Source organism: Acromyrmex echinatior, chromosome 12 (assembly GCF_024713525.1).
Source record: "Acromyrmex echinatior isolate Ae372 chromosome 12, ASM2471352v2, whole genome shotgun sequence".
In the NCBI taxonomy this organism is placed as follows: domain Eukaryota; kingdom Metazoa; phylum Arthropoda; class Insecta; order Hymenoptera; family Formicidae; genus Acromyrmex; species Acromyrmex echinatior.
Genome location: NC_141863.1, coordinates 392915 through 407392, shown reverse-complemented (window position 1 = coordinate 407392; position 14478 = coordinate 392915). Strand labels below are relative to the sequence as shown.

Below are 14478 nucleotides of genomic sequence, written 5' to 3'. Positions count from 1 at the left end.
TAACTCATATTGGAAGAATGCATGCGATTCAATCATTTTATTTGTTTATTGTATTAATGCTATTTTCTTTGTTATATTATTGCATTTTTAATGCGTTTAAAATATGCCTTATTACAATTAAGTAAACATATTGCATTTTTTCTTTGTACTATTGAATTTTTCCAATTAATTACTTTAACGTGTGCTCATCAGCTTCCATTTACATATTTGAAAGATTCATTTTCACAAAATATATTAATGAAAACTATATGATGTATATTCATAATATATATATATATCAATTATTGCATATATATTACAATATGATAATGATATTGTATATTACAATGAATTGATGCCTAAATTAAATTTTATAATTAGAAAAAAAGACATAATACTCTTCGTTTTAATAAAAAGAAATATGAAAATTAAATTGCTCGTTTCGCGTATCCCTGCACATAAAATGTAAAGATATGCTCGCTCATCGTATCCATTCTGTTAATGAAACACTAATTAATTGTATCGCTGCATTATGACCGACATGTTTTCGGCGAAGTTGTCCCGTTCGCACCATAATTCGCGAATTGTGCTCGTATACTCGTGTCAGCATAGCCGCGGTTGTCGCAATTAGCATCGGCCACCCCTCGCGAAAGTGCCGAACTTTCGCGCGTCATTAATAACTGCTGCGCAATCTGTAGTTCAATACACGTCCCGGGCGCGATCCCGAGCTTTAATCGGAAACTTCTTGTCGTTTTTCTCGGCTCGCCGTCCCCTTCCTCGGGACAATTTATATTCTTTTATCCTTTAATGCGACTTCTCCCCCAGGGACTCCCCCTTTCCCACCGTGTCGTCACCGAGTGCTCGGCCCAACTTTTTCCATATTCCAATTAGGAATATTTCCCATTGATTTAAGGCCCAGCCGCCGAAGAGACGGGCAAATATTAACGGCTTAACGCCGCGATAAATTTACAGCGCCGATACGCCGCGGGGGTTGCAGCCTCCGGCGTGGCACCCCCCCCCCCCGTCCTGCAGGAAGAGAACCTTCCTCCATTAGGGGGAAGGAGTGACGTAAGGATCGCGTTTACGTGTGCCGACACACTTTACGAGTCGCAAAAACTCTCGTTAACATTAATCACTGTGCTTATCCGAAATCGATACGTCGAGGCGCGAGGGTGAACAGGCTGCGCGCATGTCACCCAGCCTGTTTACGAGTGTTTCTTTCGTTTCTTCGATTCTCGCTAAGAAAAAGGAACATCACCTTCCTGGAAGGTGGTTCAGTGGTTGTACGTAAGATCTCCGATGAGATGATTGAGGATGAAGGCGAGAGACTTGCGAATAACATAAGCATGCTGAGCCTTCGATGTTCTCCTCTTGAAGACTTAATTTATTATTGCGCCATATGTTCTTAAACAATTATATTATTTATTATATTATTTATTTAAACAATTATGTATATTATTTATCATACGTTTCTGCGCGTTATGCTTTCAAAAGTGATCTCGGAGGAAACATATATAAGCGTTTCTTTTACAGTCGCTTAAATAAATCAATATAGAAAAGTAATTTAATTAAATCCCCTCCTATAAAGAGTTAAAAGAGAAATCAGTCGTATTAATTTTGAATTCATTTTCAGATGTGAAAAAATTCTTTTTCTAAAAAGTTTTGAAAAAATAATTCTTTTTGCACCTCTCTCTTATAAATGAACTCAGAATTGATGACATACGACTGAATTCTTTTTGAACTCTTTGTGCTATCTGATAAACATTAACAATATATAGTTATTACATAATAGTCAACAATATAACTGTTATGTAATATATATATGTATTATATTATATATATTTGTATTGTGAAATTATAAATTGATTATGTTATGTTACTATTGATATTTACTAAATTTTTCTAATATATTTTTGATGGCAAATTACGTTTTTGTCAAATGTTTTATGGATTATGAAAATTTATCTTAAAAAAATAAGCTGTTGATCTAAAAATTGCAAAGAACTTTCTTGTTTTTAATACAACTGACATTGTTCTGCGTATTAATTCTTCATATTAAATAATTAATTTCGTTTAATTTACACTAATAGTGAATTCGATTGGAAGAACTAATGCGCACTAGTACATATTAAAGCCGTTGTTACCAATTTAATATGAGTATAAAAATGAAATGCAAATATTTCGAATGATAATACATATTTTACCTAATATAATAAAATGTATAATAAAATGTATTGAATATTTCAGGATTTAATCGATTTCTAATTACGCATAAACATATCTTTAAGTTATTTTGTATACGACGGCTTTAATGTTCGCACTGAGTGCACCCAATCGATTCGCTATAAATTTTTTAAGATTATTAATCTTTTTAAGATTATTATTAAAGTTTCAGAGTGCTGATTGTGTAGCAATGGTTTTAGATTTAATAACGTAATTAAAAATCTCAGGAATAATTTCATATTTAATAACGTAATTAAAAGTGTTTTTAGAACTTGCAGCAATAAAGGAGCGTAAATAATTGAGTTGTTCTACTTACATGACGTCAAGTAGTTACAGACAGTTTAAAATCCATCAGCCGTAGTTCGCAGTGTCGCGCACAGATGACGCTCGCAGTGACTTCGTCATGAGCGTTTCGGGATAATTCGGATCGAGTTTCCGCGCATTCTCGGTTCCCGCATTTCTGTGATTGTTGCCGATGTTGCCATTTCTATTCAAGTGACTTGTATCCAGATTTGTACTGCTCATATACGATCAAAATAAATATTCAATCATAAGAACGAACTCGACAACGAGGTAAACTTTACTTTTACGCCACAAAATCGCTTTGTTTTATCAAACTTTCTATGTTCTATGAAGTGTCGAAAACTTCTCAAGCAAAATGCAAATCATGATGTCAAAAAGGCTCCAAAATGAGTTAATTTTCGATTATCAGTTATTCAGTAGATTCATTTTGAGTACGATCAAAACGATGCTACAAATGTTTTAAAATGTTTTTTGATTACTGTCAATTTGTTATAAAATTCTTTCTTCTGATTCGTCCATCAAAGACTTTAAAGCATTTGCAGTGAAACTTTGACCACAGCCTTGGATGTCATTGTGATTCGTTTTGCTTAGATCTCTAAATTTTGACGATAGCAAGGATTGACGATAGCTTGTTCTAATGAACATCATTTCGTAATCTTATAGAAATTTTAAGATTATTACCCAGTTAGAAATAATAATGAAATCGACGTCAAATCGATGTATGATAAAGTAACTGATTCTTTAACACATGCATTCATCTCTTTTAATACTTCTATTTTACAATAGTGTATTTGAATACTTCTATTTTTCAAATAGTGTATTTGAACTGTTCTAATGTCTGAGTCTACAAACGCTGAAACAAGTGCTATCAAATAGAAATTGATGGAGTACATTATGTACAATATTTAACGAAGAAAATAAGTTTTTAATTCTTTTCCTCTTTATGAATTTGAGATTTGAAAACAACGTATTTGAAAACAAAGAATTTGCTAGTTAATTTTTAGATCAAAGCTTATATGTTGCACATATGAAATAAAATCAAACTGTATTAATATACTAAAGACCCTAACAAAATAAAAGTGATATAACTTATAAATTTCAAATTGCTGAAATTTATTTGCAATGTAGTATTTTCTTTTAAGAAAACATACCTTGCGTATGAGTCTGTTACATTCATGTGTAACGATCTATTTTTAATACCTATATAAGATTATTATCAGTTTTTAGTAAAGCGAAAGATATTTTCAATTAATAGGATATTTTTTATTTATTTTATAAAAATAAACAATTTCATTTTATAATCTAACCTTAAAAGACAATTTACAGCTCTGTTCATTCGGAATTAATTCTTGGCACTCGGATTGCTCGAAGATCACGTGATCAAGCTCGCCATCTGCTAGCTCGCATCTCAGATTTACATGCCGAACGTATCTTGTAAGTGTAAATGCTTCTTTTACATTTCATTGTTCCAATTTTCGCCTTCTAGAAGTTTTGTTCACGTTTTTGTTACTCTTCCATTATATCCGATTTACGCTCCGATTTTTATTTTCATCAGGGTAACGCTGTCGTATTACTCATGGTGGAATGATAATATATAAGATGAACTATTGCACATAATGGTAGAGTTCGACCAATCAAAATTGTACTAATTTGCAGAACGAATTATGTGAATTTCTGCAAATGAACTCAAAAATTGATTTCTTGACACAGATCTCCCCACTATTTTCAACCCACTGCACGTCTGTGAGAATGATTTATTTTACTTCTTACACCATAGTATTCCTTTTGAACATATTTTTAAATTTATGTCTAGAGAAACTAAAGGCGCGCTGATTGTAATATTGTGTGTACTGGAGGAATTCAGTTGATAGAAGTTTAGGTAACAATTTTTACGTAAATAATTATATAATTTATGTGAATACTGAACATAATACTGAACATTTCCGGGAATTCTGGGATGCAATGGCAACGTTGCAACATTTTTGCAATATCCGGAATGTTAATTCTGTGCTGTATATCCAGCTAAATATTCTTGAAATATTCATAAAAGGTTTCTAAAATTAAAAAAAAAACGTTCCAAGAGTATTATATATATTATATATATTTCGGAATATTCCGAAATATTTATGAAATGTAAAAGCAATATTTAAATATCGGTTAAAGTTAAAAATTCCATTTATATGTATATCGTTACATATTTCGAGAAACATGTTCCTGTATTCTGCAAAATTTTAATTTTTTTCAGAAATTCCACGTTCGGTCGTTCTGAATCACTTTTTAAACAAAATTGTATAAGAAAAAACGTATATGTCATGTGCTTTCACCTTGAAGTTTAATTTTAAGCTGCAGTTTTGAAGTTCACTGGCGAAATCATGGTGGAAAAAAATCTAGCTAGGCATGGTGTGTGCTTTGCGCATATTTTTTAACAGCTAATATCAGAACGTCATCTTATCCTGTGTTGCCTCGATTATTTAAATTAGGCATATGTCAGGATACTAATAAATCATTAAATTAGTACTATATTTAAATTTTTATAGTGACGCGAATTTCTATAAAATCAACGATGTCGGAAATATTTCTGTGGATAACCTTCAACACTTAAAAATTACCATGGCTTAAATGTTTAAATGACAATGATTTGGTGTCTGCGCAAAACTGTACAAATTCATCTCGAAAACGAGCACACACTTGGATTTCTTCCACCATGGGCGAAGTGCTACGATCGTTATATTTTCTTCCAAGTGATTTTTACGTTTTGTTTACGAGCAAATGCTATCCTCCGCGGCTCTTTGTTGGCTGAGATGTGTATTACTCGTTCATGAATGATTTTCGTGATATATACAAGAAGTATTCAATATTTTCATCGATATTTGCACATTTTGTGATGATTCTTTCACTGTTTCGGCGAATATTCCGCACTTTGGGAACAAATTAAACTTTCTATAAGTATTTAGCGTTAGCTGCTTGACATCTATGCTATCCCTATAAGCGCAAAATATTCCTAGAATGTTATATGGTTATTATTAACAAATTTAAAATAAGTTATTATAATATTTCGAAAATACCATATAATATTTTTTAATATTATAAGAATATTCTATAGAAGTTATATGTCCACTTATATAATATCCTAGATATCTCTTTGAAATATTATTAAAATATTTATGAATATTAAGTATTCTTAATTTAGTGCAATTTGACTTCACAATCCAGTAACGAAAAGTTGTTATCAGTTTATATTACATCTTATGCTAAAAAAATGTTCTTGCATATTTTAAGTATATATTCAGTTCTACAAAATTGCGCGCCAAAATTATGTAATCTTTAAACGTATACTTATACTAAACAGTTGTAATAGATTTACAAATTAAAGTAAATTTTATTATAATACTTTTTAATGTTTATACAATATTACAGTATCAATAAATAATGTTATTTTTAATAATAATGCAATATTATCAGGAGTGGACATATAACCTTCCATTAATATTTCGAGAATATTATTTAATATTATATAATTTTAGTACAATATTTTTAAAATGTTACATTTAATATTTTAAGAATATGTCTCAAATATTACTTAATATCAAATAATATTATGCACTTATAGAAATATTACATATACACTCCAAGAGAGAAATTCATTGTATTCATATATTTGCTTGTCCAAAATAATCCAGTTATCCGAGAAATATGCTCCACTAAACACACAGTAAGTACCCAAGTAGTACAGCGCTTACAAAACGTAAACAAAGCGTTAAAAAAGCACATATAATTGCTTTCTTAGCACTTTGCGCTGCTTTATTTGGATAACATAATATTATCACATCAATATTATAATTTTTTATTCAATATAAATGTAATATATTGTATTCACATGTTGTACATAACAATTACATTATTGAATAAGAAATTATATAACATTTTTGTAATGTTGCTATTAAACACAAACTACAATTTAACGTTACATATATTATAATTTCCTACTCAACAATGTAAATATAACATAATATATGTACATATACAGTAAAAAATATTTTGTATTTGTGTTAAAAATGGTCCACTCAAATCATTGTTAAAATTATGTTGAGTTTTTAACATATTCGAGTTTTAATTTAACATAATATGATTGTTATTTGAATATTTTGTGTTAAATTAAAATTTAACATTTCTCAGTGTTAAAATAACATAATTTATATATAAAAATATATATATAGTTTATATATATGTATATATATATATATATATATATATATATATATATATATATATATAAGGGTGTCTGGAAATAATCGCCAAATATTTCATGGGCAGATAAAGAGGACTAAACTGAGTCGAAAAGTCCTGTACCATTTTGCAATTTTCGCAATAGTTAACAAGATATTAATTACTAAAAATTGCCAAATATTGGTCTTGAATAATTTTTCACTCAAATACTATCTCAACTTTACAGAAAAACTGCAAGAAACAAAAATCATTTATTTTCTATATAGTTCTTTATATAATTTTAAAACATAAATTCTAAGAATAAATGAATAAAATGTATATATTGATTTAATATACATATTATAAATGTTAATTTTATTGAAGAAATATGTTCTGTACACAACCATAGTTATATTTTATATACATATGTAAAAAGATACAGATATTTTGTGTTATTTTCTTTATGTAACAGCAAATATCTGTTAAATTTATTATATTGCATATGTTAAATATCACAGAGGTATAGTCTAAACTAAAAATGTAAAAATAGCATCTAATTTCAGTTAAATTTATAACATTACAAATGTGTCAATTTAATACAATAAAATTTGTTTTTAAATGGCGTCAAAGTATTACTCTTCTTGTGTTAATTTACATAATATTTTTTTACATAATATTTGTTACTTTCTACATATTCATCTTATGTTAAATTAACACAAAAATTTGAGTGGACCGTTTGGGACATGTGAAATGTGTTAAATTTGATACAAATTTTTTTACTGTATAATAGTTACATTGTTGAATGGAAAATTATAACATTAATGTAATGTTACTGTTAGTTTGTGTTCAAAGGATTACTATGTTTAACAGAAAATTTGTAGCACTTCGTTCATTTATTCGAACACTGCATGTTAATTTCTAGTATTGTGCGTAGAAATTAATATAGCTATGTACTAGGATGGCCGATTATTTCTAGGAGAGCGTTAATTTTTTTGCAACAGATAATTTACCTCTCACTTGCAAGAAGCGAACGTCTTTCTAGAAATTTGTTTTAAGAAATCACTTCTTCCATTCACCTTTTTTGCGTCTCCCTTCTTCGTCCCTCATCCCGCTCTACCTCTCTTCCTCACGATGACCGATTAATTGCGCACTAATGCTCTTCCTCCAGGCGCACTCGCGAACTACAGCGATCGCCAGGACTAAGTTGCAAATAATTTCGCCAGACATGGATACGTGGCTTCATATAGCGCAAATTATTCGGAGATTGCGTTGTAACCACGATTTAATCAGAATACGGAGGTACCAATTAACAGTATATCGCGTCTGTGCTGAAATTGCGTGCAAAGGATAACAAAAAGAACTTGATATTTGTATTACGTATGTTAAGATAAAATTATTTTTTTTTTCCTCTCAATTATATTTATTATATTGTTGTTGTTCCACATTCATATGATTTTGCACCGATCGTTACACCGAATTTCCGTCATTGTCACAAGAACAATCGATATGTATAACATCGTGATAAATAATAAAATACAAAATTTATTTTAATATATTTTCTGCTTTTAAACGTGACGAAGGAAGATCGATAGAAAAATATCTGTTCTGAAGAAAAATCGGATGGGAAAATCTGTTCGGGAATAGCACGGGTCTAGTAACTTGAAAATAATCATAATCGCTAATTCCTATTTTGCGTTTCTGCAATGTTTTTTTATTTCATCCACTTTATTGCCCACTTCGATAAGTTTGAGTTAATTAAGTATAAATCATACATGCGACATTCGGCTTTTCACGTTTTACAAAATGGAAAAATGTGATTACTGTCCTAATTGAACAGAATTTGAAGTAAAGAAATTACTACTCTGATAATCAACATTTTATTATCATATATAAAGAAAAAATATTATTTTAACGATGTTTTACTCTAATTTCATTCTTTGTATAATAATTAAACGAATATTTAATCGGTTTTTAAAGACTAAATGAATTTTGATCGAATAAAAATGTATATCAATTACAACAATTTTAACGTACGGAGCTAAAAATTGCAGTGCGATAATCGAGGAGGATGTGGGACAGGATAAATGAAGTGAACGCATTACGAGATATATAATATAATTCTACAATTATACCATAATACGTGTTCCATTTATTAAATTGGAGATATAATACACAAGCGATAGATAACACGTATGTATAATTTATACAGTACTTTATACAGATTGTCTCTACCTCGTCCATTAACAATTTACCTAAGTTTACTGTACAGCAATGTGTTGTCAGATACTCGATAGACGTTACAAGAGACTTAGGATGCGCCTTTTAGGAAACGATCGTTTGATTAATCACAGCGCGCAAAGTAGCGAAGCGTTCTTTCTTTTCTTTTTCTTTTTTTTCTGCGTCCGGAAAACGTTCTTCGAATTCTCTTGCCCCTTCAGGGTCCCGCTGCTGAATCTTTCTGAACACAGCGATTAACGCTTATCAAGTTCTACGACTTGCATTCTCGCCGCATGTTAGACTAAAAGGCAGTCCGGTGTTTACAGGAAAAAAATCAATATTTTCTTCTTTTTAATCCGAAAAAGCTTCGAAAAAAACTTGAAAATCTAACATTTAATTTGTCTACAAAAAGACAATAATAATATATAATGAAAGTTAAACTTTGGCAAATATTCGATTAAGACGATATCGATTTTTATATTTTTATTGGCATAATGTGAGTGTTTTAAAAAACAATTATTAAAATAATTCCTACGCTATATACAACCAAAGTTTGTTAAACTCTATTAAAAGAATGCTGTTACATTTCGGCCCAAAACTTATGTAATCATATTTAGCGCTAATCTGCGGCAAGAATACAGAAAGTTCTTTTTAGTTGCACTTTTACTTTACTTTATTTCCTTTTTTTCTTCTCCTTTGTCTCCTCCTTCGAAAGCCCGAATATACACTTGTCTCATTTTAAATGCGGAAAATGTAAGGAAGTGCAGCTGAAAAAAACCGAGCCAGAATTACGAGTTTGGACGCACGCCACGTGCGATTTATGTATATATTTATATGTATATATATATATATATATATATTCTCCTATTCCTCTGTACTTTATTTTAGTCTACAATAGACGATACCTACTTACTTACGCGCCTAAACCGAACGCCGTATTAAATACGTTAGATATCACATTCACGTTTATCGTATATCTACATAATATACAAAGTTCATTTTTGCACGATTTGACGCGCAAAATTCATTTGAACATGTTCGTAATTCATGTATAATTCATCTCTCAGATATATTTTTTTCTTTTACGGTAGATACTCAACTTTACCTTAATTTACAGGCAAATGAAGGATTTTTAAAAATCTCCATCTCTTGCTGACAGTTTAGATAAATAAATAAATATTCGTTCAAAGATAAATAAATTAACTTTTAACAATAGTCTGCACTTTTCAAACAAGGGAACATCTTTAGTTGTTTTTCAGAGTTTTAATTCTCCAGGAAATAAAATTTTTTTTCCTAACAAAGGTGATTCACAAACGGTCTTTATTTGTCGATAGCGATCACACTAGTTCAATACGATTGGTTAAATTGTTTTGTCTCGCGTTGTTTTACAGTTTCGGTGCCATTCAACATGCGATCGGAAGGTTGCAAGATTACATCTGTATAATTATCTATCTATAAAGGTAAAAGTATTTTTTACGTTTCATGGATAGATAATTTTATAAATGTGAGCACACGAAGTTGAATGTTAAATGATACTATCTTCTTGTAAAATAACATATCTTTGTCATGTTTCATGAATTCGCAATATTCAATGCTTTCCGAATGATAGGATCAGTCATGTGTTGTGGCGCAGCAAGTAATTTTCTCGGGGGCATTCTTTTTCTGAGTCCAGCGCATTTACGTATAATTATTTTATTCAATCGGGAGAATAATTCGCATCCTTTCTCGGTGACGAGTCGACTAGTTAGAACGACATACAGATTGCTAGGCTCTTGGATTTATGGTTATCCATTAACACCTTCTTGACGGGGGCTGACGTTACGTCGCGTGCGTTGTTTACCATATTTGCCGTGCGTTTGTTTGTCGGATGGATAACAAAGCCCCTGGCGACTAATCTGCCATCGCATAAGCAGCTCGGCAAACCCTTCCTATCGATTCCTCCGTATGCTCTCGCAGCTACAGACTAAATATGCACACGCGATTGAGAGATTTTGGGGACGGTAACACGTCGCGATTCAGAAGGTGGTTAACGATATTTGGACGCCGCTATATTTTCCTGCTAAACACGATAAGCAACATTGCGAAATGTAGAGTAACGAAGTTGTCATGTGATGCTTGCTAAGCCGATTTTAAATCAGTAGATACACGCGAATTCTAATTTTAACATTGCGTTTGACATTGCATTATTTAAAATGACTGTACGCTTTTCCTTTACAATTTTTAAAGTGGAATCTAATTCTAAGGACAAAGAATAATAATGGAGGCAGTGTTAAAAGAGTGTTAAAAAGAGTGGCTCAATTGTCAATTTTTAAAAGTGAAATTTCACTTTTTAGAGTTAGATTCAACTTCAAAGATTTTAGAGAGCTGTTTCGTGATGATTTCGTTTGAAAAAGTAAATTTTAACATAAATATTATTTGATACGATACATTTGATACGATTAATATTTGATACGATACATTTGACTGATCGATTCCGATTATGTTAAAAACATTTATTGTAGTATTGCTAGATTTTCGATTCTTGGAGCAAAAGAAAAAAGAAAGTAGTTAAAAAGTATTATCGTCTTTGCACGAAAGCAATTTTATAATAATAAATTGACATCATGATCACTCGCGACCAATTGAAGTCTTCGGATTGATGCTCAATTTGATTGAAACGATTTTATTTCGAGATCAGCGTTGAATCGATAGTCTCTATCGATACGTTCGAATTATCATAGATAAGTATGGCAAATGTAATTTAAATTCCAATTAACGCCAGATTATTTTTGAATGGCAGATTCATTGCGTCGAAATTTCTGTTCAGCCTCCTCTTAAATGAAAATGTTTCTTTACTTAATAATTGCGATATTGTGTTATTATAAAATATTCCTCTACTTAATAATTGATATTGTATTATACAATAATACAAATTTTCGAATTGATACGAAAAAATTAAATAAATGCTATTTTGCTTTATATGTTGTAACACTTAATCCTGATTTAAGTAATTGTTTTTCGCTAGTACTGACTTTGCTAGCTCTTGAATGAATCTGCCATCGATAAAATTTAAGGTTTTACAATTCGCAATGTTTCAAAGCGAATCAAAACACTCATTAATCGCATTAGTAATTGCGTGATTATGTTATAGCACAATTGGCAATTACTTTTCAATCAACCAAAGCAAAGTAGTCACCGATTGCTTTATTCTAACTAGTTAAAAAATAATCCTCAATCGTCAATCACAATCGCGTAATCGCTAGTGTAATTTTGGTTTTAGAACCGGTCAAAATTAATGGTAATCATAGTAAAGAACCATAATTTAAAAAAACCAGGATTGTTCTCCATTTATATTGATTTTACTGATATAGCTGCAAATAATTTGGCATTATCATCATGAAACATATCCCGTTTTGCAAATGTATGACGGATATCGCGCAAATCGCGCGCACTTCTTCTCAGTTGCAAAATTTTGTTGTTGGAAAATCAGGTTCTCCAGATCGAAAGACGATAATTAAACTTCTCTATTAAAATTTTTATTTCAGTAAAAATTTGAAGTTAATCTGGAAATAAGTCCCCTCCACTCTTCTTCGTACATCTCCTACTCGTAATTTAACAAGAATCGACTTCAACTATCCTCGTTCTCAATCTGTTCTCTATTAAAATTTTAAAACCATTGTCTTTCCTTAAAACGGAGAAGACACGCGACTTTCCAGACATCCCAATATGAAAACTAAATACGTCACTTGCGATGCCGCGTTAAGCGTCCGTTTAAATCACGAAGAAAGACACGCGGCGAACACGCATACTCGTGTACGTCTCGCTCTCTCTCTCTTTCTTTCTCTCTCTCTTTCTTTCTCTCTCTCTCTCTCTCTCTCTCTTCTCTCTCTCTCTCCCCTCCTTCCGTTTTTCTCTTTCCATCTCTGCTGCCGTACAGTCGTTCCACGATCATTTCCGAGCCGACACGCGCGTTGTTCTCCGAACAAGCCGCGAGAAACCCTCCGGAACGCGCCGCCCCCGAGCCACGCCTTATCCTTCTCCTCCATCCCTCTTTTCCCTTTTTTCGCGCCCCCGCGTGTCCCCGGGCAATCCCCGCCGCGCCGTCCACGGCGGTTCTCAATGCCTATACTGCTGCTCGAGCTCCCTTCGCAGCCTCTTCGCGGCGGTCTCGCCACCGCCACCACCGCCACCACCGCCACCACCGCCGCCACCACCGCCACCGCCACTACCGTCGGCTTCAGCATCACTGCAACCGTCCTCACCCTCGGCGACGACGCCCTCGACTTCCTCCTGCCGCCGCTTCGCCGTCGCCATCTCCGCCGCGTGCTTCTTCCGCCACTTCGTCCGCCGATTTTGGAACCATACCTGGAAATCCGGAAACGGACTCGTGTTAACAGGTTCATGATTAAAACGTGATTTTAATTTTTCCGATGCATTCGTTAAGTTCAAGTCCAATTTCGCCGACAATTATAATTTAAAATGCTTATTGAATATTCATGTTGTAGTTTTATATTAGTTGTAAAGCGATATATATATATATATATGTAAAATAAGATAAAAAGACTAGGTCAAACTGTGTTCTTAAATTGTATATACCTAATATAAAAATTAAATACTTCAATGTATCGTGTAACAAAGTTATCAAATATTTCCGAATCTTCTTATCAATCAGTTCGTCATAATAATCAATTAATGCCAATAATTCTTCCCTATTACAAAAAGATTCTAATTTCATAGTACCACAGTTTTTTGAAAATTTTATCTCTTATTCAGCTAAGTTATAAATAATAAATATATTAATTAGAAATAACAACGAGATAGTCTTCTAAACCTACACAAGTACGTTAATTCGATTTTCGAAGAACAGATTAACCCTCAAAATAAAAATCATCGCGAAGCAATCGAAGCAATCCTTCGATTCGAATCGGTCGACGAATTATTGAAATAGTTGACTCTCGACGTCTTTAATATCGTCCACCCGCGGAGTCCATTCAACCTTTCTCGATTAATACGCTAGCCTCGACTCTAGCGGGCGTCTATAACATTTGAATTAACGGGCAAAGGTCCCGGAGAAAATTCATCGGCAACTGGCCTCCCGCGGGGACCGGAGGGGGTTGGAAACGGCGCTAACTTAAGGTGCCCCTCTGCACCTATAAAGCTCGAGATACACAGTAGGAGTCTGTGTCCCCGCAACAATGTATTTAATTAACGTAACGGGTGTCAGGGGAGCACGGGGGAGCTTCACCGTGGCGCGATTGCACCCACAAACCACCCCCGATCCATGCCAGCGTGTGGCCCCCGCTAAACTCCTCCCTCTTCCTCTTCGCCCTCGTCCTCCTTCCTCCGGCCACCCCGTCGCCGCCACCGCCGCTCTTCCGTATCCAACCCCAATCCGCAGGCTTGTTCAATGGCCGCCAAGTCGAGAGCTTAAATTAAAGATATAAGCATCCCGGCGAGCAAGCGCGGGCGCGAAGCGGTAAACGAATTAAAAAGTAAACGGCCGACCGTAAAAGTTAATGGTTGTTCGGATGAAAATTAAAATACTCGAGGAATTAAGATAACGGAGAGGCA

At 32.9% G+C, this 14478-nt stretch overlaps 1 protein-coding gene across 1 annotated transcript in view; it reads right to left on the bottom strand.

Annotated features, from left to right (window-relative positions):
• Positions 1 to 8809: 8809 nt before the first annotated feature.
• Positions 8810 to 14478, bottom strand: part of HGTX (HGTX homeodomain transcription factor) — a 49905-nt gene continuing 44236 nt past the window's right edge. The window contains exon 4 of the mRNA XM_011067712.2: positions 8810 to 13272. Within this exon, the coding sequence (XP_011066014.2) occupies positions 13024 to 13272 (249 nt within the window). The 3' untranslated portion in view covers positions 8810 to 13023. The remainder of the gene's footprint in view (positions 13273 to 14478) is intronic.